Genomic DNA, 24,862 nt, shown 5'->3' on the forward strand with positions numbered 1-24,862 from the left:
TTCAAAGTCTGATTCTCTAGGAATTCCTCCTCCCATTGCCGGACCCCCAGGTTGGGAAGCCTGATGTGGGGCTCAGAACTTTCACTCCAGTGGGCGAAATTCTGTGGTATAAGTGTTCTCCAGTCTGTGGAGTCACCCATCCCACAGTTACGGGACTTAATTTTACTGTGATTGCACTCCTCATACCATCTCACTGTGGCTTCTCCTTTGTCCTTGGATGTGGGGTATCTTTTTTGGTGAGTTTCAGTGTCCTCCTGTCGATGATTGTCCAGCAGCTATTTGTGATCCTGGTGCTCTCGCAACAGGCAGTGAGAGCACGTCCTTCTACATCATCTTGGTTCCCACGTCCTCAAGAAGTAATTTCTAAATGACCCAGTATAATCATAAGGTACCAAAACACAATATCGAGACCAAAAGTTTTATTTGTACTTGACACTGGAATATTATACTTATTTAAAAATTTCTGTCTGGGAAAGATAAATTTTTAATCTATCTAGGAGTAGAAGGTGACAATCAGGAAAAAAAGGAAGATTTAAAGTTCATTATGTTAGGAAAATGAAGAAGGTAGCCAGGAAAATGGTGGGAGGTTATGATAACTACTATTAAATATGTAAGGAGCTCCATGAAAGAGGAGTGACTTCAGTATGTGTTACTCAAGGAGACATTAATAGGGCAGAAGATTCCAGCTCAAGATAAAGAAGACTTTTGACAAGGAGAATTGCCCAATAAAGAGACCACCCCCCCCAAAAAAAAAATCCTTCGCCTCAATAAATCACTATTTTTTGCCAATATTTTTGTAAATTGATCTTGTATTCTGCAACCTTGCTGAATTCATTTATTAGTTGTAAGAGTTTTTTATTGGATTCCCCGGGATATTCTATATACATAGTAATGCCACGCACAAATAATTTTACTTCTTCCTTTGCAATCTGGATGCCTTTTATTTCTTTACCTTGCCTCATTACACTAGCTAAAACTTCCAGGATAGTGTTGAGTAGAAGTGACAAGAGTGGACATCCTTATCCTATTCTTGATTTCAGAGGGAAAGCATTCAGTCCTTCATCATTGAGTGTGTTAGCTATGAGTTTTGTAGATGCCTTTGATTAGATTGAGGAAGTGCCCTTCTTTTCCTAATTGAAGTGGTGTTATCATGACTGTTGGATTTTGTCAAATGCTCCTTCTGCATCTGTTGTGATGATCCTGTGGTTCTTGTCCATTACTGTTGTGATATGGTGTATCACACAGCTTGATTTTTTTTTTTTTTTTTTTTTGCAGTACGCGGGCCTCTCACCATTGTGGCCTCTCCTGTTGTGGAGCACAGGCTCTGGATGCGCAGGCTCAGCGGCCATGGCTCATGGGCCCCGCCGCTCCGCGGCATGTGGGATCCTCCTGGACCGGGGCACAAACCCGCGTCCCTTGCATCGGCAGGTGGACTCTCAACCACTGCACCACCAAGGAAGCCCACTGATTGATTTTTGTATGTTGAAACAATCTTGCATTCCTGGGGAAATCCCACTTGGTCATGAGGTCTAATCCTTTTTATATGTTGCTAGATTTTCCTCTGTATTCAGAAGAGATACTAGCCTATCATTTTCTTTTTTTGTGATGTCTTTTTCTGGTTTTGGTATCAGGGAAGTACTGACTCCATAGAATAAATTGGGAAGTGATCCCTCCTCTTCTACTTTTTTGGAAGAGTTTGTGAAAAATTAATATTTGGTAGGATTCACCAGCAGAGCCATCTGAGCTCAGGCTTTTCTTTGTGAAAGTTGTTTTATTTACTAATTCAGTCTCTTTACTTACTGTAGATCTTTTCAGATTTTCTGGTTCTTCTTGAGTCTGTTTTGGTAAGCTTATGTTTTTTGTTTTTGCTTTTAGGAATTTGTCTATTTCACCAAAGTTATCTGGTTGGCATGCAATTGTATGTAATATTCCATATAATCCTTTATATTCCTGTGAGATTCACAATCACGTCCCCACTTTGATTCCTGATTTTAGAGCTTTGAGTCTCCTCTCTCTTTTCTTGGTTTGTCAATTTTGTTCTTTTCAAAAATCCAACTTTTGATTTTATTGATTTTCTCTGTTATTTTTCTCTTCTTTGTTTCATCAATTTCCACTCTATTTATTATCATTTCTTTCCTTCTGCTTGCTTTAGATTTATTTTGCTCTCCTTTTTTTCAGTGCTTTAGATGGAAGGTTAGGTCATTGGTATGAGATCTTTTTTCTCTTTTAATATAGGCATTTGCAGCTGTAAATTTTCCTTTAAGCACTTCTTTTGCAGCATCCCTGAAGTTTTGGTATGTTGTGAATTCATTTTCATTCATCTTAAAGTATTTTCTATTATCACGTGTGGTGTCTCATTTGACTCACTGGTTATTTAGGAGTGTGGTGTTTAAGTCCCATGTTTTGTGAATTTCCCACATTTCCTTCTGTTATTGATTTCTACTTTCATTCCATTGTGGTTGGAAAACACACTTTGTATTTTTCAATCTTTTAAAATTTATTAAGGCTTGTTTTATACATAGCATATGGCTATCCTGGAAAATGTTCAATATGTGCTTGGAAAGAATGTGTGTTCTGTTGTTGTTGGGTGAAGTGTTCTGTAGATGTCTGTCAGACCTTGTTGGTTGAAAGTATTGTTCAACTCTTCCATTTCCTTGTTGATCTTCTGCCTAGTTATTCTATCTACTGAAACTTTGCAGCTATTATTGCTGAGTTGTCTGCTTCTCACTTCAATCCTTTTGTTTCATTTATTTTGTATTAGATTTATTTACCTTGTGATTTTGTTGTACATGACTATATGCTGTAATTGTCATAATATCCTGATATAGTGACCCTTATATCATTATAAAATGTTCTTCTTTATCTGTAGTACCATTTTGTTTTGTTTTGTTTTAAAGTCTAATTGATATTAGAATGGCTACTCAGGCTGCTTATAGTACATGGTATATATGTTTTCATCCCATTTGCTTTTAACCTATATATTTTTGGATCCTAGAAGTGTCTCCTACAGGGAATACTTTGTTGAATCTCTGTCTTTGGATTGGATTGCTTAATGTTGTAACTGATATGTCTGGATTTATCTTTGCCATTTTACTTTTTGTTTTTATAGGTCTTGTATTGTTTTTGTCTCTTCTTTACTGCTTTTTTTATTCAGTGAACATTTTCTAGTGTAACATTTTAATTTCTTTAATAATTTTCTCACTGTATTTTAAATTGCTTTCTTAATGGTTGCTCTAGGGCTTACAATGTACATTTAACTCTACTCCAGAATCTTCTCCAGAATTATACTACCTAACTGCAGTGACATATAGAAACATTACTCCTATATATACTCTTTTTCCTCTTCCCTTTTTTTGTTGTTATATTTGTTATCCATATACCTACCTGTGTAACAAACCACAATACATTTTTATAGTGTTACTTTATATAATTTTATATCTTTTAGAGCTAAGAAATGAGAGAACTTATATTTCATTGAGTTTTTTACATGAGCCTTTTTATTTAGCATTTCTGGTTCTCTTCATTTCTTCCTGTGGTTCTGAGTTATCAGCTGCTGTCATTTAATTACTGCAAAATAGCTTTGCTTCCATCTGCTTTATTTGTGGCATTATTATCAAATATACTACATTTCTCTATTATACTGGTCAGTAGTATAATTACATACATATTGGTTTATACAATTGCTTTTTAAACAAGAGAATAAAGAAAAAGAAATATGCAATTATAGTGCCTTTTATAATTACTACAATTACCTCTACCAGTACGTTTCTGTTGTTTTGTATTGTCTGATGTCACTTGACTTCAGCCTGAAAAACTTCCTTTAGTATGTCTAATAATAACTAGTATGTCTGCTAATAACAAATCCTCTCAGTTTTGTCTATCTGGGAATGTCTTCATTTTGCATTCATTCTTGAGAGATTGATTTTCTAGAAAATTATTTTACAGTTTTTATTTTTCAGCACTTTAAATATGCCATCCTACTGTCCTCTGGCTTCTAGAACTCAGCTATTTATCGTACTGGGATTCCCACATATGTGGTCATTTTTCTGTTGATGCTTTCAGTTTTTTTTTTTTTTTTTTTTGACTTTCAGCATCTTTACTGTGACATATCTGGATGTAGATCTCTTTGTGTCTACTTAACTTGGAGTCTATTGATCTTCTTAGATGTGTAAGTTAATGCATTTCATGAAATTTAGACAGTTTTCAGCCATTATTTCTTCAAATATATTTTCTGCTCTATTTGGTACTTCCATCATGCATATGTTGGTGCACTTAATGATGTCCCTTTATTTCTCTGAGGCTCTATTCATTTTTTCTTCATTCTTTTTTCTAGTTTTCAGATTGTCTCATCACTATTGATATCTTTTCAAGTTTGCTGATTATTCTACCAGTTCAAATCTACTGATCGATCTGCTCTAGTGAATTTATTATTTTGGTTATTGTACTTTTAAACTCCTGAAGTTGTCCTTTGGCTCTTTTTATAAATATAATTTTTATTTCTTTATTGACAGTCTCTATTTGATGAGACATTATTATCATACCTTCCTTTACTTTTTTAAACACAGTTTTCTGTAGTTCTTTGGGCATATTTATAATAGGTACTTTGAAGTCTTTATCTGCTTAGCCTGACATCTGAAACCTCTCAAAGGCAGTTTCTGTTGCCTTTTCCCCTGTATATGAGTCATCCTTTCCAGTTTCTTTGCATGTTTCACAATTTTTTGTTGAAAGCCAGGCATTTTAGATAAGATATTTTAGCAACTGTGGATACTAAGTTTCCCCTTCCCTCTAGGATTTGTTGTTTGCTTGCTAATGTATTTGTTTAGCTCTTTGGCCGGGCTATTTCAGGGACATCTATTTCCCCTGTGGTGTGCAGCCTTTAATGTCACTCCTCAGAGGACTCAGCCTTGGACATGTACACTGTCACCCCAATCCTCCTGGAACAACAGTGTTTTTAGTTGGCCTGTCTTTGGTGAAGTTTCTAGATGACCTGCCTCTACTGATATCACACTCAGCTCTTAGCTTCCACTAATTAGTATATGATCACTCTGTTCTTTCAATAACATCCTGGAGGCATAAATTACTACATGGTCTGATCCAATTAAACTCAGGCCCCTTGGCCAGGGTAGTCTTTGAGGTCAGTCTTTGAGGTCAGGTCAGACTTCAAGAGGAGCCCTTCTTGGCTGTCTCTTTCCCTGGTTTTCTCTGATAAACTGAGCTTTGACCTACCATTTGGCTTCTTGCTCTCATCCAGTTACCCCCATCCTCCTCTTAACTGCACACCACTAAAATCTTATTTTCAATATGCCCTTTAGGCTTAAATTCCCCCATGATCAGTCCCAAATAAGCTCAGTCTTCTTAGGAAAAGCTATGGAATTTTCTGTTCTTACAGATTGATTTTCCCCCAAGGAAGGACCTTTGCACCAATTCTGTGGATTCAGTGGGTAGAACCCACTTTGCAGAGTAACATCCCCCATCTATAAGCAGAATGCTGGGTAATGGCAACATCCCCTGGTCTTCTTGGCTTGCCTTGCTCAGCATGGAACTTCTGCCCTACCAGTGATTTTGAGTGGGACTGACTCAGGCCTTGTGGTCTTGGGCTGCTATGCCTGGGGCAGATCTTCTGATCTATGAGAAGGGACTGAGTGGTGGAAGGGAGCTTCAGACTCTCCGCCATTCTTGCCTCTAAGACAGCTTCAACAACACAGAGCTGGGTGAGATGAGGAGTGCTGGTGTCCCCCAACCCCCGCCGCCCCCCACACACCCTAGGAGAAAGCTTAGCCCTAGCAGAGAGCTGGGGGAAATACAGTCCTGTGTTCATAGCTGCACCCACGAAGAGTAGAACTGTCATCTTGCTGAGGTGGGGAAGAGAGGACAGGTCATGGTTCAGATGTCACAGATGCTTACTGTTCTTACCTAGATTTCATAGATTTTCCCGAATAAATGTTTCTCCATTTTTTTGTATAGCCTTAGGACATTTTCAAGAGACTTGAAATCGTTTTGTATTTTATATATTTTTTATATTTGAAATTAAAGATTTTATTTTGAGGTAACTGTTGACTGACAAGTAATTCTAAGAAATAATACAGAGATCCCATGTACCCAGTTTCCCCAAATGGTAACATCTTGCATGATTATAGTATAATATCACAACTAGGATATTGACATTTCTACATCAATATACAGAACATTTGTATCACCACAAGAACTTTATTTTTTTTTAAATTTAATTTAATTTAATTTTTGGCTGCATTGGGTGTTCATTGCTGTGTGCGGGCTTTCTCTAGTTGCAGCAAGTGAGGGCTACTTTTCATTTCGTTGCACAGGGTTCTCATTGTGGTGGCTTCTCTTGTTGCAGAGCACAGGCTCTAGGCACGCAGGCTTCAGTAATTGTGGCATGCAGGCTCAGTAGTTGTGGCTCTCAGGCTCTAGAGTGCAGGCTCAGTAGTTGTGGCGCATGGGCTTAGTTGCTCCACGGCATGTGCGATCTTCCCGGACCAGGGATCGAATCCGTATCCCCTGCACTGGCAGGTGGATTCTTAACCACTGTGCCATCAGGGAAGCCCCACAAGAACTTTTTTTTTTTTTTTTTTTTTTTGCGGTACGCGGGCCTCTCACTGTTGTGGCCTCTCCCGTTGTGGAGCACAGGCTCCGGACGCGCAGGCTCAGCGGCCATGGCTCACGGGCCCAGTCGCTCCGCGGCATGTGGGATCTTCCCGGACCGGGGCACGAACCCGTGTCCCCTGCATCGGCAGGTGGACTCCCAACCACTGCGCCACCAGGGAAGCCCCCCACAAGAACTTTAATAATGACAACTACTTCCCTCCTACCACCAGCCTCACTTTATCCCCTAGCAACCACTAATCTAGCCTTCATTTCCATAATTTTTGTCTTTTCAAAGATGTTATATAGGTGGAATCATACTAGTACATATGTCTAGAACTTCTAGCATTATTTTGAAGAGTGGTGATAGTGGACATGCTTTAACTGCTTCTGATCTTAGGGGGAAAGCATTCAGTCTTTCACCATTAACTGTAATGTTAGCTATAGATTTTTGGTAAGTGTTCTTTATCAAGTTGAGGAAGTTCCCCTCTATTCCTATTTTTCTCTATTGTTTCACTGAAGAAAGAGTCCACAGGTCTCCTCAAAAGCCATTCCAAATGTGCTCCCTCTATTGGCTATATTTTTTAAGGTACATAGCTTTGCAGAGGAATCTCAGGTTCTCATTCAATCTTTGAGCCTGGTTAGCTCTATTCATGTCCATTCTTCTCCTTCCCTGCTTCACTCATGTTGGCCTACCAGATGATTGGTCTCCCTGCAAAATGGTGACTCTCTGACCTACATCTTTTATTTAGTTCTCTTCCCAGGACTATGCTTTTCCTGATGAACTCCCCCTTCTGAAGTCTTATACTATGTCTCTTTGAACAGTTGTTCTAAGGTCAAGGATGTGTATTCTAAAACTTTTAGCACTTTAAACAATCTTTTCTTTCACATATGGATATTTAAAATAACTTTTCCATTTTGACCCTTTTAAATGGAGATTATTCAGTCTCCAATGACCAACCCATGTCAAGACTGGTCAACTTTGTCCAACAACCCATATTCCTTCTAACCAATGCCTTCTGGTCATATACTTGATATGATTAGAAAGAAGTAAATGCCACCTAGAGATGTGAAGAGTGTGCTACAAGGTACTATTACCTCGGAAAGGTCATGACATTCTGGGAATCTGGTCCTTTTCATTACATGTTGAATTGAATAAATCTGGTCAATGAGACATCAACAAAATTCACAGGAGACTGATATACAAATAAGTAATATAACTGTCAAGTGGAATCAAAACTCCTTTTATCTCATTAGTAAACTTTCCTTATAGAAAATATCTTAACAGAAAACTAATTATTATAAACAGTATATTTCTCAATGAGCATGAAATCAGAATAAGAGATCTTAGCACAATCAAGTTTTTAAATGATAAAACAGATATTTTCAGTAATTTCTAACTCCATTACTCCAATTTTTATGTAACCCTATTTTTCCCTACAATATCTTGAGAAAAGTACATAGTTATAAACTGGGTAACCCCAATTTACAGTTGGAGAAACAGACACTCTGTGTCAACAACCTGTACAAGATCCTTGAGGAAGTCAGAGGTAGCCCCAGTGTAGTAATAAAATGCTCCTCTCTGCTAGTCAAGGTGAGATGGCTTTTCCACTTAGTTTGCATTTCTGGAATGCAAAGCTCTATTTCCAGAATTAGATGTTATTGGGCATAGGTATGTGCTGTCAAAAAAAGGTATGCCCATTTTTTTCAGTCTGTATTCAAGTGCCTGAAGTTACTGTTACCAAAAATACAAACTGTCCAGTATTCTTGAAGCTATTCTGTCAAATATATAAACCAGATTCTGTGTTAAGTTATATAAGATTTGCATGAATACTCTCCAGATGTTTGATGTCACAGAAAAAACTTATTCTGTTGTTTGGGATTCCTCAGAACCATATTCTCTTTGTTTGCATATGACAGGGCACCCCGGGACATGAATGCTAAAAAGAAAATGGACACATATGGCACTCTCTAGGGAAAATAAACTTTGCCACATTGTAATATAAGATGAAGTTAAGGAGTATGATATGACTTTAGAATATATATATATATATATATATATATACATATACCTCAAAAGTGAAGTAAAATGTTCGGTACTTTTCACAGAGCCATTTAAAAAACAAAACAAAACGCAATGTGTATCTCTTTAGCTGTTTTGTAATTAATGTTGATTACATGAGAGCAAGAGAAATAACCAATGCCAGAGGATCATGGCCAGCAACCATTCTGAGTATTCAGAGCCAGTTTTTACATATTTTGAACGTGTATTCTTTATTATCAGACTGTAGAGTTTGATATATATGCATAAGATCTACCCTTTTATTTATATTGTTTAGATCATCTCTCTCCTTATTTTTGCCTGCTTGATCTATTTTGTTATTAAAAGTGGTATATTAAAATTTCCTATTATTAGGATGTTTCTACCTATGTCTCCTTTCATCTCCTGTAGTTTTGTTTCATAAAAGTTGATGTGTTTGGGCTTCCCTGGTGGCGCAGTGGTTGAGAGTCCACCTGCCGAAGCAGGGGACGCCGGTTCGTGCCCCGGTCTGGGAAGATCCCACTTGCCGTGGAGCGGCTGGGCCCGTGAGCCATGGCCGCTGAGCCTGCGTGTCCGGAGCCTGTGCTTTGCAACGGGAGAGGCCACAACAGTGAGAGGCCCGCATACCGCGATAAAAAAGAAAAAAAGTTGCTGTGTTATTTGATGCATAATACTCACATATTATGTCTTCATTGTGGATTATGGTTTTTAGCACTTCTTTGTCATGTTTTCCTGATTTCATACTTGAATTCTATTCTACCTTATCAGGATTTGCTACCCCTGTTCTCTACATTTTCCTGGTATACTTTTGCACATGCTTTTAGTTTTGGCCTTTATGAGTCACTTTAAGTGTGTCTATTACATATAGTATGTACTTGGGTTTTGTTTGCAAGTCAATTGGAAATTTTTTTCTTTAAATAGGTGTTATATTCATTCACATCTTAAGTTGAAAAAAAAACACAATAAAATTGCCTTTATTAGTATACAGTTTTAACATACATACAGATTCATGTTACTTTACCATAATCTGAATATAGAATAGCTTCCTCACACTTCCTCCATGGAGTCAGTTCCTCCCTCCCACCTAACTCCTGGTACACACTGATCTTTTTTCTGTTGCTTTAGTTTTGCATTTTCTGGGATGACATAGATATGTGTTATAAATGGAATCACACAGTATGTAACCTTTTGAGATTGACTTCCTTCACTCAACATAATGCCTTTGAGGTCCATCTGTGTTTTTGCATGTGTCAATAATTTTTTCTTCCTTATTTCTGAGCATTATTCCATCAAATGGATGTCATACAGCTGTCCTACAGTTTGTTCATTTGTTGGAAGAAAATGAGTTGTTTATAGTTTTTGGAGATTATGAATAGAGCTGAGATGCACATTTGCATACAGGTTTTTGTGTGAATGTACATTTTCATTTCTCTGGGATAAATGCCTATGAGTGAGATTGTAGGGTCACATGATATGTGTATGTTTAACTTTATAGGAAACTGCTAAACTGTTTGATACAGTGGCTGTACCGTTTTTTATTCCCACCAGCAAAGATTAAATTTCTAGTTGATTAGCTTCCTTGTCAGCACTTAGTATTGTCAAGTTTTTTGTTTGTTTTCCCATCTTCTGTGGTAGCTCAACGTAGTTTTAATTTACATTCCACTAATGGATAATAATGTTAAGTATCTTTCATATGCTTATTTTCCATCTGTATATACTCTTTGGTGAAGTGTATGCCCAAGTCTTTTGCTCATTTTAAAAATTAGGTTGTTTGTTTCCTTATTGTTCCTTACTGTTTAGTTTTGAGGGTTTTTTACATAGTCTGGTTACAAGTCTTTTGTTGTATATAACATTTCCAAGTCTTTTTCTCCTGGTCTGGACCTTATCTTTTCTTTCTCTTAATTGTCTTACACAGAGTGGAAGTTTTAAATTTTAATGAAGTCAAATTTATCATTTTTTTCCTTTGTGGGTCGTACATTTTGTGTCATATTTAAGAGCTTTTGACTTACTCCAGGTTACAAAGATTTTCTTCTATGTGTTCTTAAAATTTTTTTTATAGTTCTATGCTTTACATCTAGACCTATGACTGATTTTGAACTAATTTTTTATGAAGTTGGAAGGGTTTTGCCTATAGACATCCAGTTGTCTTAACACCATTTGTTGAAAAGACAGTGCTTTCTCCAGTAAATTGCCTTTCCGCCTTTGTCAAAAATAAATTGGAGGGGACTTTTCTGGTGGTCCAGTGTTTAAGAATCTACGCTTCCAATGCAGGGGCATGGCTTTGATTCCTGGTCGGGGAACTAAGATCCCATATGCCATGTGGTGAGGCCAAAATATATATATATATATATATATATATATATATAGCACATATTTATGTGGGTCTATTTCTGACTCTGTCTTCTGTTCCATTGATCTACATGTCTCTCTCTTCACCAACACAGCACTGTCTTGCTTATGATAGCTTTATTATAATAAGTGTTAAAACAAGGTAGTGTGGAGCTTCCCTGGTGGCGCAGTTGTTGAGAGTCCGCCTGCCGATGCAGGGGACACGGGTTCGTGCCCTGGTCTGGGAAGATCCCACATGCCGTGGAGCAGCTAGGCCCGTGAGCCATGGCCGCTGAGCCTGCGTGTCCGGAGCCTGTGCTCCACAACGGGAGAGGCCACAGCAGTGAAAGGCCCGCATACCACAAAAAAAAAGAAAAGAAACAAGGTAGTGTGGGCCCTTCAAATTTATTTTTTTTCAAACTTGTTTTAATTATTTTAATTTCTTTGTCTTTCAATATAAATTTTAGAATCAGTTCTCTTATTGGAATTGCTATCTATAGATCCCATTTACAATAAAATATGTGGAACAAACTTTAAAATTGTAAAACCTAATGATATAATGGGCACATATGAACCAACCAGTCAATCAAAGAAGTGGAACATTAAAACTTGCATCTATTTCTGTGCTTTCCCTCTGCCTTGTATCCATAGCTACTTTTTCCTTTGATGCAGCTAATTACTCAAGGGCAGACATTCCAATCTGTTGAATTCTTAGGTCTTCTGAATCACCTTCCCTTCCACTTGTGATTTGGCTGTTAGAATTTTACTTCTTATGATGGTCTCTTCTAAAAAATGTCGAGAGTACAAGAGGAGATAAACTTCATACTACTTCAAAAAAGCATATTTTTTAGTTGATACTATGTCGAACTAATTTTTCAAGTTAAATATTAGGTTTAAGGAGGTTTAAATTTTAATCTTAAATAAAGTAATGGAATTGAAATAAGTAATTAATACAATTATTCAATCATTTATTACTTCTAAAGTTCCATAGGAATGTACCAGTACCTTTCTTATGGCACCTATAATTCTCTACATTGCATCACATTTATTTATGTGTATATCAGATTTAGTTTCCTCCATTTTATTAAAATATAATTGTCATTAAACATTGTATTAGTTTAAGGTGTGCAACATAATTATTTGACTATGTATATATTGAAAAATTATTACCACAATGGTTTTAGTTAACATCCATCACCTCACATAGTTACAATTTTTTCTTTCTTGTGATGAGAACTTTTAAGATCTATTCTCTTAGCAACTTTCAAATATACAATACAGTATACTTAACTATAGTTACCATATTGCACATTAATCCCCAGGATCTTGTAAAACACCCTCACCCATTTCCCCCTCCAGCTCCTACCTCTGGCAACCACCAATCTGTGCTTCACTTCTCAAACCTAGAGCAAAACCTCTCTCTGTATTGCAGTAGTGCTTCATACCAAGTCTGCCACTCAGTTAATTTAGAAAAAATGAGTGAAGTGTATTTTTACCTCTGTCAATATCATCCCAGAGTTCAGTTGAATTGTTTTGCCATTTCTTTGAGATTGTATTATGTAGCTTTTGAACAAGGACTAAAGATGTAAACAAAGATCATGAAAATTAGTCTGGAGAAATGAAGCAGCAGATATTTCTAGACCCAACTCATTGTGTTAATGACCACCTAAGTCTCTCAGTACTGTAGTCAGTTGGATTTTTGTCTTTCCTTTCCAGCTGAATGCTTCCAAGCAACCTTGAGCAGGGAGGTAAAGAATAAATGGAAGTGTAGACTATTAGGTTGTGAAAACATTGCATTCCCCCAACTGGGGCACTCAGTAAGTGGCTAGTCACAGGAAACCTACACCACAGAATATAGTTTCATTTCTATTATTTGGTGAGAGGCCTATTTATGAGTTAAGGTGCGATGAAGGTATTCAGTGCAAAACCTGTATGAGATGACTAAGTATTAACCAGTAGAATATATCCTTAGAATTACTTCTTCTCATTCAAATATTTACTAATATAAAATTCTGATGTGTGTATCGTTAGTGTCATTCATTATCACGAGCATGAAGGGTTTAGCTGTGTATTAACTTTTACAATGCTAAAATTTAATATTTATAATGTTGCACTTCATTCATCCATTTAAAAACACTTACTGAGTGCCTAGGCCTTCTTTTGGACTCTAGGAATACAGCAATGAAGCACACATACAGGTCATATTCTAAATTTCATAACCAAATGACGTATATAACAATTAATTTTCTTTGAAATTTATCTAAAACAAATTATTTCTATTTTGGGGGAAATTCTCCATATATTATTATTGTATTATAAATGTATTTGAATCTCTATTTTGATTTTAAATAAGAAGTATATAAGATTCCTAAGAAATCTAACTTAATAAACTAAACTGATACATAACTTTTTAGCAGTTGTAATAATTCATATTATAAATATATTTGAAATCTATTTAGTTTGCTTTCATGACAAGATAATATTTTCATTGACATAACATAATCTTTAATGTTTTATCACTGTCTTGCTCAAGATTCCTGAGTCTTAGGCCATAGGATATTGTGATGTGATCTAAGATTGTCCTAATATCGCTCTAAATCTGTATGTATATTAAACATTGGCAGTAGGCTTAATTAGCTTTCATTAAGTACTTCAGCTTTTCAGTGTATAATTCTGTACTGCAAGATCATATACATGTGCCACAAATTTTACCAATTTTAGTCAGGCACTTTCTTAATTAACAGATATTTAAAGGTTTTTTTAAAATAAATTTATTTATTTAATTTTGGCTGTGTTGGGTCTTTGTTGCTGCATACGGGCTTCTCATTGTGGTGGCTTCTCTTGCTGCAGTGCACGGGCTCTAGCGTGCAGGCCCAGTAGTTGTGGCGCACAGGCTTAGTTGCTCCACGGCATGTGGGATTTTCTCGGACCAGGTATTGAACCCGTGTCCCCTGCATTGGCAGGCGGATTCTCAACCACTGCGCCACCAGGGAAGCCCTAAAGTTTAATTTTTAGCAGAGATAGTCTGGAATATTTTGACATGAAACTGGTTCTTGTGTCTTGAAAATAATTCGATCATAAAGCCACTAGGGGGCTCACATACCATGTGTGTAAATCGTGGCATCAGACGTCCACATAACACTTCTGGGCTCTTAAAAGCTCATGATAGCTGGGACAATAATATCACATTCAGTAGTTTTGTGTGGTAGGTTAAAAAGTAACATTCTTAACACAAAAGGTAAGGGCACAGTAACAGAAGATTCTAGGAAATACATTAAACAGGTGTAACTTAGGGAAATTAGCAACGAGGGGTCAAAAATTGAAACTGGAGAAATGTTAAAGTCTGGTTGGTATCAATCCCTGTGAACACCCATTCTGACTGGACTTGCTGTTGCTACAGGAGCATAAGCTCTAGCTGTCAACCCTAGAGTCCTAGTGTTGGACAGAATTACTTTTGCACAAATAACATTATCTGATATTATTTCAGTTGTCTCTTGTAATTGAGAAGACTTATTTGTAATCAATTTAAAAAGTCTTTAGCCTGTTCATTTTCTTTAGTGTAAGATTGTATCAATATTGTTTCATTTTCTAAAGAAAGAATCTTGAAAACCAATTCGAGCCCTTTCTTACATAATTCCAATGCAGGTGTTTCCAGCAAAGTGGATGCTTAAATATTTTATGAATTCCATCTATTTTTATTTTGTTTTGTTTTCAATCCAGGGACAATTCAGCATTAATTTGACTGGAACTGGAATGAAGATATCCAGTACAGCAAAGTGGCTTGCTCAGGGCACTTATGCCTCTGTCATCATTCACAGATCACAAGTAAGTCCTGCTGGACCAAAAACTCTGTCTGAAATACTTCTGTGCTGTGAACTAGCATTAAAGGTCCTCTACTTTAAATTTAGAGTTATATGAAGTTAATGACTAATGCATTATTGCATATGATGGGCTATATTACATATAATGAAATATAACATTAATTTATGAAATTATGGAATTGGGTTCATTTTTATTCATGTGCTTATGTAGGTTTTATATACATACACATTCATGTTTAGACTACATATATCTGAACATGAAATCAAATGCCAGAGCATATAGATTGAAGTAGCTCAAGTTTGGGGTTGATGGCTTGAAATGCAGGTACTTCAAAAAGAGGTAGTGCTTTTAGCTATACTCTAATTATTAAAGGTTTGTACGTTTTAATATTTCAAAGCGAGAGGTAACTTTTTGGTTTATTTACCTCACTACTTTGATTTAGTGATGGGGCTGAGGTTGGAGCCATTTGTCATTTAACAAATATCCTTTATAGGTTCTTCAAGAATTAGGAATATTTTTTTATGGTTTTATGCATATTTTCCTCTGTCTACCTTTATCTAGAGCACATTGGTATTTGGTTTTTACCTATAGCACAGGTATTATCTAAAGTAGAATCCATTTAATTTTGATGCTGGTATGGTGTACTAGCACATCCTCTTTATGAGATGTCTTCTAGTACTTGGAGTTCCCATGTCTTAGATAGCATGATTCTATCTATAGTAAATCAGGATCTACATTATAAGTGTCCTCACCTATATTGCACATAAATCAGCACCATCAACAACCCCCTGCCCACTCTAAGGTTTTATCATTTTTCTTTCTTTTGATAAACGTGACTTCTGTTACTCCTATTTATATGAATACTACTTATAAATGAAATTCAATTTTCTAATAATCAGAGACTAAAACATTATATTTCTGAATATTATGAAATTGTGTCTCAATTTATAATTAAAGAATTTAAATTTTTATTATTTCTATCATATGGGCAAGCAGTAGGCTTTTTAAAAATGGCTATTTCTAAATATTTATTTGGCAAATTTTGGTCTAATCCCTTTTGGTAGAATAATGGAAATAAATTAATTACCTAGTTAAAGTATATTCTGAGCAAGTAGAAAATTTAGAGAGTGCAATGAGATATTCTGACTTTATACAGCTTTTAGGTATCTTTTGGTTAAATGAGATCTGGCTGAGGGCAGCAGTAAAAATGAATATTTAGTACAATCATTACTTTTGCTTCTATTTAAGTTCTATTCTAAAGATTATTTATTTGTTTATTTAATTGAGAGTTTCTCCTTCAATCAAAAATTTTGCACATGAAGGTATTTCCTGAGATCTATTGCCTGGTGTGAAAATGAGACTTGTGAAACCCAAATGTACTTATGGAAATGCACACATATTTTCATTTCCCATTAAATTTAAGCAAGATTAGGGGTTTACTTATACGATCCGTTAGCGAACAGGAATGTATATAAATTGGAATTTTTACTGCCATTCCTTTCTCTGTTTACTCAGACTCTCTAGAGTTTAGAAAGCTTTTGAAAGGAGAGGCAACTTCAAAAGCCCCCGATCTCAAAATATTCTTCATCCTCAAAAGTTCCAGGAACCCAAAGTTTCCTTATCTACCCTCCTTCCTTAGATTAAAAAAACAAAAACAAAGCAAAACTTACCTTTTCTAGAAACTACAGGAGTTCAAGCTATTTTTGCTTTATCCTATTAAAATGCCTTTTGACTTTTGGACCTAAAGATGGAAGACAGTTTGGAAAGAAAATCTAGCATGTCCTGACCACCTTCTTCACCAGCCATTCCTCAGTAAGCAGCTCTGCTTTCCTAAAAAAAAGAAGAATCTCTCTTTTTTAGTCCTTGTCTAATTATAATTCTTGCTTTCAGTCCAGTTTTATTCCCCGCCCTCCCCCATTTTATCACCTTCTAAATATTTTCTTCAGGCTGTGTTTCTAATGCTTCCAGGAGATATTTGAGGTTAATATGGCTTGGATTCAGTTAAGGTCAAGTTTGCGTACTATCTTTTTTTTAGTCTGTGAGAATCTTATATAAAATCATGGCAATGCTGGACAACAGATTGGGAGAGGTTTTAATAAACTCACTGAAGCAAATAGATATCTTGTTGAAAAATAAGTGGGTTAAGATGAATTGTCTAAATTAGAGTGTGGTTTATAATCATTAAGTAGATAATATGAATCTCACATTATCTAATTCCCATGACCACAAATTTCAACTAATCCTGAAATGGCATGACCTTTGACCTCAAGTGTAATTGTTGTATGAAACCTTGGCTAATTATTTCAACCGCATGATTCAAAGCATTTGCTTTTTCTGCCCTGTGCACGCAGATATTAGCTTGTAACAGATTCTCCTGTATCTCTGCCTCTTCCTATTTTCAGGATGGAACCAAAGTCTACGGCAGATGTGGAGGGTTCTGTGGAAAGTGTATTCCTCACATGACTACTGGTCTCCCAATTCAAGTAATATGAACATTCAGAAGTGGGAAGTGTGTCCCAAAGAGGAGACATTCTCTGGAAACTGCAAATAGCTGGTGCTTGTTTCTTTACCCTTCCCTTCCTGAGATTTCCATGTCTAAAATGTCTGTGCCTTTTTTTCAAGGCGCTTATCAGGGAGTCACATCACTGCTTAATTTTTCAAGGCCTTCAAAATAAACTGAACGATATGTGATTCTAATCTGGATCCTTAAAAGGATATAGTAATTTATGGTAGGGTATACAGGGATGCTTGAATTATACCAAGATAATATTGCTGTTAACAGCTTGGATTGGACCACAATTACCTTATGCCTATAAACACACATGTAAATCTCTGCTCTGGTATCCTACTGTACAATGAATGTTTATTCTACTTGTTAAAATGGAGCAAGTAAAAATTAGGAAAATGAACTTATTTAAAACTGCAATAAACATATTGAATCTGTCAGGTGAATAGCAAATCAATAGTCACATCAAAAAAGTACATAGCCATTATACTTTCTACTGATACAGCTTAGATATTTTGTTTTATGTTTCCTTTAATTTTTAATTGTGCATTATGGTGCTTGAAAAAAATCATCCTAAAATATGGTATAATTTTGTATTTAAAATATATGCTTTGGTTAAATACTAAATATGAAATTTTGTGGGAATAATACAGAAGAAGATATGATATAGTAGAATTTGACTTAAAACACCTACCTCTAATTTGATTGTACTTATAAGCGCAATACATTGTTTTTATAATGTGTATATTCTATCATGTCTTTATAGATCCTATATATGTATATGTCTACTCTTAAAAAATTAATTTTCTCACAGTTAAGTACTATATTTTATTAATCAAGTAGAAAAGTAAGAATTATTGACATGTTGAAGATCCTATTTTGGTAAACATAAAATTATGTTTACATTTGCAAAATTTTTATTAGAGACGTTCAAGTTATTTCATATCTGAGGTATCTCAAAGCCAGAACATAAAAGATAGTATAAAAATTAACTATTCATGGACAAATTCTCAGGTATTAAGAGATTTTTTTCAGGTGAATAATTTGTGTATTATATAATAATGTGATTTTAAAAGAATCATAGACAAATAATATTTTTCTATGGCAACCTACCTTATAAACCAAGAAAACTGAATCTACTAATAGATTTTTGCCAGTAAATAGTAGTGTACTAGTTTTGCCCACAAGGTTTTTCTTTTTCAAAGATTTATTAGGGGTATATTGTACCATATAAGGTACTAAAGCAATTTTGTGCCAATGTGGTTAGATAAACACTTAGGGATCTCTGTATCAGAAAAGAAGTATTTTGCACTATGTGCCTGAAACCAGTTACAAACATTATTACAAAATGTGTAACATTTTCTAGAAATGTTTTTATTCATAAGTAAAATCTTATAATTTATAAACATTTAAGTAATAAACATATTTGTGTGATATATTAGGACTTTGTTTTCATTTTCCTTACAGGTTAAAAAAAAAAAAAAGAATTCTTCACCAAAAAAGTCTATAACTCTAAAATCACTACAGAAATTCTAAAAAGATTTTATTCAAATTGTTGCAGCTGGGATGGAAACAGCTCCTGTCCAGTGTATACCCTTCTCATGGAAATAATGGGCAGGAGGCTGACAAAAATTTGCAATGACTTCAAAAGCTTCTGTTCATAGAAGGGGTACCCATGTATACTCATATTCAATTGGTCAACTTAAATCACATGACCAAATCCTAGTCAATGGGGCAGGGAAATATACTACCTCTACAGTGCAGGATGGCCAGACATATGGAAATGAGTGAGGACTCACAATCCTCTCTCAAGGGAGGGAGTAGATCCTTTTGAGCAATAATATGTTTCATCCATCCATCTTAAACTTCCCTAAAAATTGCCAAATTACTACTTTCTAAAGGGGTTAAATCAAGTTAAATTACCACTGGCAGGGTGTAAAAATTTTAGAGTATCCACATCCTCAGTGACATGTGAAATTTTTTTCTGATCTTATGGGGCAGAGCATAGTATTTCATTGTTTGAATTTATATTTATTTAATTACTAGGTTGGATGAAGATCCTGTCATATATTTTTTGCTATTAGGTTCCTTTTTCTGAGAATTGCTTTTTATACTTTTTGTTCACCTTACCTCTCCGGTCCTCCACCTTTCCTGCCTTTCCCCATCCTCTAAACTCCACCCCCCAATAAAAAAAAACAAAAAAGGAAAGAAACAAACATATAAGGGAGTCAGTTTTATGTGAATGTGATTTAAAACATTTCAGGATCTCTTATCACAAAGCATGCTTTTTGCACTGTACCTTAGTTACAAATATTACTATGCAGTGTATAGTAGTTTTTCTATACCTGTTTATCATTTAAAGTGAAGCACCCTCTACATCTATTTTACCTATTTTTCCTACTCCTTAAGGGGAAAAGCTTTCCCTGATCATATCAAAGGCCAATTGCCCATCTCTGCTCTTGATTTCCTCCCACTCTGAATTACCCAAGACCTTTCTCCGCAGATTATTCTCTCTCCTTTTCCTTTCTCTCTCTACTGGCTCCTTTTTTTCATCCAGAAACCGTGTTCACCTCTCTTATATTTAAAAAAAAAATATGTCCTCCTCTGCCACCCCATTCACTCTCTCTTCCTTTCACTGTCAAACTTCCTAAGAGAAACAGCTATCCTCATGATCTCTTCATCTTTACCTTTCATTCAAGCATTGGTCCATTATAACGTGGTTTCCAGCCCTCAATATTTCATCGATACTACTTTCGCTAAAATCACAAATGAATTCTTAATTGCCAAGCACAATTATATACTTTGAGTTCTTTTCCTTTTGATGTCTGAATAGCGTTTGGCAAGGGTGAGGAAGAGTTCCATGAAATATTATGACAATAGCTGAAAGTATTGTCTATCATGGTACATATTTATGTGCACTTGAAAATAATGTGTATTCTGCAGTAATTTTTTATAGGTTTTATGTAAGTAAATTATGTCAAGTTAGTTTTTCATATTATTCAAATATTTTCTGTATCTTTTTTCTAATTGCAGTATCAATTACTGAGGGGTACAGTTTTTCTAATTGTAGTGTCAGTTATTATAGTAGTGTTATAACTGTAGAGTATTAATATATAATAATAACTGTAGTGTCTGTTATTATTATATTACATATTGAGATATTTTTCTAATTGTAGAGTCAATTTTTTAAAATTATATTACTGAAAATGATCACTTATTGATTAAATTATTCTATTCTATTAATAGGATGTTAATATTAATATTCTATTAGTCTTACAAATGTTAAATTCTTCAACTACAATTGTGAATTTATCTATTTCTCCTTTTAATTCTGCCAGATTTTTTCATGAATTTAGAAACTCTGTTATTAGGTACATACATGTTTATGAGTGTTATGTCTTTTCAATGAATTGACCCTCTTTATGAAATATTCTTATATCTCTAGTGATACTTATTGCCTTAAAGTCTACATTGGTATTAAAAAAACTATCTCAACTTTCTTTAAATTAGTGTTTGCATGATATATCTTTTGCCATCCTTTATTTTTAACCAGCATATATCTTTAAATTTTCTTTTATAAATAGCATAGAATTGTTCTGTGTTTTTTCATTTTTCAATCCAGTTCAGCAATCTGTTTTTTTCTTGAAGAATTTAAGACCATTTACAATTAATGCAATTATTGATATGGTTGGATTTAAGTCTACCTTCTTGTTATTTGTCTTTTATTTGTCTCATACATTCTTTCTTCCATTGTTCCTCCTTTTCTGCCTTCTTTTGAGTTGTTTAGTTTTGTATTCAATTTTATATTCTCTTTTTATGTTGGCTTCTTTGTTTTATTTTTTTAACGTTTGCCCCAGGGATTAACCTATCTTATCCCACACTTTCTCTACCTTACATAAGATTATTTTACATTATTCTACACTTTAAATGCTTACATTTCTCTCAAGTATTAGCTCAATATAACCTCCTCCATCAAGATTTTTGTGGACCATTCTGCCAGGAACATTTTATTTTTAATTTCTCATGTATTCTATTCCTTTCTTACATCACTTATTATTTATACTTAGTATTTGATTAGAGTTTTGAACACTCACTCTATCTGCTCTCCAAGACAGTTATTTGAGTGAAAACTGACACTGGCTTAGCCACTATTTTGTGTTTGATATTGAGAGATTAAATTAGATATGGGTACTTTACTCCTTATCTAATTTAATCTTTACAACAATCTTATGAAACCTCACCATTTTACACATCATTTTATGTAACAGCAGAAACATTTAGCATAGTACATATATGTCCACACATAAAACCTTTCTTTTTATTCTACTGTATTCTTTGCTTAAGAACAGAAACTATGTTTATTCTCATCTGAATCCCTCACAGCAACTATCAGAGTGTTGAATATAGCATAGATTTAATATTTTCTTGTCAATTAATTAAAATATTCAGCAATTCAAATCCACATGAAAATATATGAAAAAATCTATTTGAACTATAATTTACAGATTTTTGGTGGGATTGATGTTTTAAAAAAAGTGAAGAGTCATCCCAAAAATATGTTCAGGAAGATACAGGGTTTCCAGGAGTGATCAATCATGTTCCACTGTGGAATTTGGGAGGCAAGCCTAGAAGTAAACAATAGCCATCATATTTTTTCTCATGGAATAGACCATGTAGGTCTGCTTTAATTTATATATTTTAAATTGTTTTAAAAATACTTAACACTACGAATATTGATGGAAATATAAGAGAGTAACATAATTAACAGTCAATTTTGTAGTAACAGCTTATTCACCATTGAGTGTAGGCTTGAGAAATACAAAACTATTTTTATAATGTCTCAATAGTAACAAAAAAAAAATAGAATTGATGTTTTATTTTATTCTTCCTTGATGTCACTCATCAGGTAGGCTATATCTTGGCTATTAAATATAGCTATTAGTCAACATTGGTGATTGCATCAACTTCTAATTTTTAAACATGATTATTCTTTTCAAACATAGAAGACTTACAGTTTTCCTTGTTAATTTTTTTCTAACACGTTAGCTCATATCTTTTAGCTGACAAGTGTCTAATTAAATGTTTTGCTTAAAGGTAAATAATAAGATCTAATTAATGCATTATTTTTGTTACATTTTTTTAAGATAACATGATTATTTTTGTTACACTTATCCTATTTCCTTCTGTAATGACTCATCTCCTTTATTTGAAATGTGAAAAATTATTTACAACTGACAACAGTGGCATCTGCTGGCCACTCTTAACTATTTTGCAGCGTGATAAAGAAAAAATGTCAAATTAATTTTCCTCTGCAATTTTCTGAAGAGATTGAGAAGCAACTGCTTGCAATAGAGTAGGTGAACTGTCTTTGAGTTCTCTTTAAACCAGTTGAACACTGTTACCTATATCCTTATCAGATCCATATCTGTATCTCTGTCATACAAACATACATGTGTTCTTTTCACTACTTCAATCTGAGAATATTCTTAACAATATAGAATCTTCCTTGGCTTCCAGGAGCCAAAGAAGTTGTTTTTAATGCAATAAATTTTTTGGAGAAACTTTATGCTACAAAAAGAGGAAACTCAGGATGAGAGCAAGGGTTTGGGGACACCTCAGATTTCTAGACCAGGCTCTAATATTAACAAATAGCGTTAACATTAAACTTTAGGTTTGTTTCCTCAGCTGTAAAATAAGGGATTTAAAATAAATAATTTCCAAGGTACTTTTCAACTCTAAAAGTTTATATGTGTAAATTGTGTCTGGTGCCTTAGTTGGCAGTTTATTCAGTTTGCATTTATCTGACTATACCTTCATATTTTTAAACTTCATCTATAAAAATTTACAGAATTAAAACTTACAAAAACCTGCAAGAATAGTAAAAGTAGCTATCATATGTCCTTCAGCTGAATTCACTAATTTTTGACATTTTACCACGTTTGTTATATAAATAAAACTATTTGACATTTAATTGTGAGTAAAAAACACAGTTCTAGAAGGGGGTAGATCACTACTCTTTCACTTTTACTATACTACACAGAAACTGTTCAGTTTATGAAACAAAGCAAAGATAGGTACTGTTCACAGTGTTTCATAGTTAAGAAGGCCTGAGTTTTTAATGTACTCTGCCATTTTGTATCTTTCCGGTGTCGTAACAAAACACACAATCTCAACCTCAGTATTGTAAATTGTAAAATGGATAGAAGAAAAATTGCATTGCTTGCCCTCCTAACATAAAAGTTGTGAGAGTAAATGAGTTTATGTTTGTGAATATTCTTTGAATGGTAGAAAGTACCAAATTAGCTACATTCCCTCATTTTAAATACAGAAAATAGCCTCAAAAGCACTATAGTGAGTAGACGGCAGGTTCTGAGGGTCTACACTCCAGTTCTGTTGCTTATGTAAGCTCTGTGACCTTGGGAAAATCACTAGATCTTCCTGAACATCATGGTTGCAACTATAAATCTAAGCTGTTTATAGTGTCTTTCTCACTTTGTGGCTGAAAATATTAATCTCTAAAATTTTGATACGAGGTCAGGCTCTTAAATTGGGTTAAATTTTTTTTGCTTAAAATTTTTTTATCGTGGTAAAATACACATTACACAATATTTACCACCTTAACCATTAAAAAAATACACAGTTTAGTGATACTCAGTGCATTCATATTTTGTGCAACCATTGCCACCATTCATCTCCAGAACTCTTTTCATCTTGCAAAACTGAAACATTGTAACCATTAAACAATAACTCCCTATTTAAGGTTCATCCATGTTGTAGCACGTGTCAGAATTTCCTTCCCTTTTTAAGGCTAATGATATTCCATTGTATATACCATATATTGCTTATCCATTCAGCTGTCAATGGACATTGGGTTACTATCATGTTTGTTATTGTGAATAATGCTGCTATCAACATGGATGTACAAGAATTTCTTTGAGACCCTGCTTTCAATTCTTTTAGTGTGTACCCAGAAGTGGAATTGCTGATAATATGGTAGTTCTGTGTTTATTTTTTTGAGGACCCATCGTATTGTTTCATACTGTTTTCCATGAACAGTACAAATTTCCAATATTTCCAAATTTCCAATTTCTCCATATCTTCTTCAACAGTGGTTATTTTGAATGATTTTGATAGTAGCCATACTAATGGGTGTGAAGTGCTATCTCATTGTGGTTTTGATTTGCGCTTTCCTAATGGTTAGTAATTTTGGCAGTTTTTTCATTTGCTTATTAGCCATTCATATATCTTCTTTGGAGAAATGTCTATTCAAGTCCTTTGCCTGTTTTTTAATTAGGTTATTTGTTTTTGTTGTTGAGTTTTAATCTGGATATTAGTCCTTTATTTGCAAATATTTTTCCTGTTGCATAGTTTGCATCAATGTTCATAAGTGTATTTGTCTATAGTTTTCTTTTCTTGTAGTGTCTTTGGTGTCAGAAGAATGCTGGCCTTAGAGAATGAGGAGCTAGAAGTTAGGAAGTGTTCTCTCCTCTTCAAATATTTTTTGAAGTTTGAGAAAGATTGGTGTTTGTTAGTTCTTCTTTAAATGTTTGATGGGATTCACAAGT

The 24,862-nt window shown here is 34.6% G+C and overlaps 1 protein-coding gene across 1 annotated transcript in view; it reads left to right on the forward strand.

Annotated features, from left to right (window-relative positions):
* Positions 1 to 17,700, forward strand: part of ADAMTS20 (ADAM metallopeptidase with thrombospondin type 1 motif 20) — a 207,035-nt gene extending 189,335 nt beyond the window's left edge. The window contains exons 38-39 of the mRNA XM_065887659.1: positions 14,690 to 14,794; positions 17,194 to 17,700. Of these exons, the coding sequence (XP_065743731.1) occupies positions 14,690 to 14,794; positions 17,194 to 17,283 (195 nt within the window). The 3' untranslated portion in view covers positions 17,284 to 17,700. The remainder of the gene's footprint in view (positions 1 to 14,689; positions 14,795 to 17,193) is intronic.
* The last annotated feature ends 7,162 nt before the right edge of the window (positions 17,701 to 24,862 follow it).

This window comes from Phocoena phocoena, chromosome 11 (genome assembly GCF_963924675.1).
Source record: "Phocoena phocoena chromosome 11, mPhoPho1.1, whole genome shotgun sequence".
Taxonomy (NCBI): domain Eukaryota; kingdom Metazoa; phylum Chordata; class Mammalia; order Artiodactyla; family Phocoenidae; genus Phocoena; species Phocoena phocoena.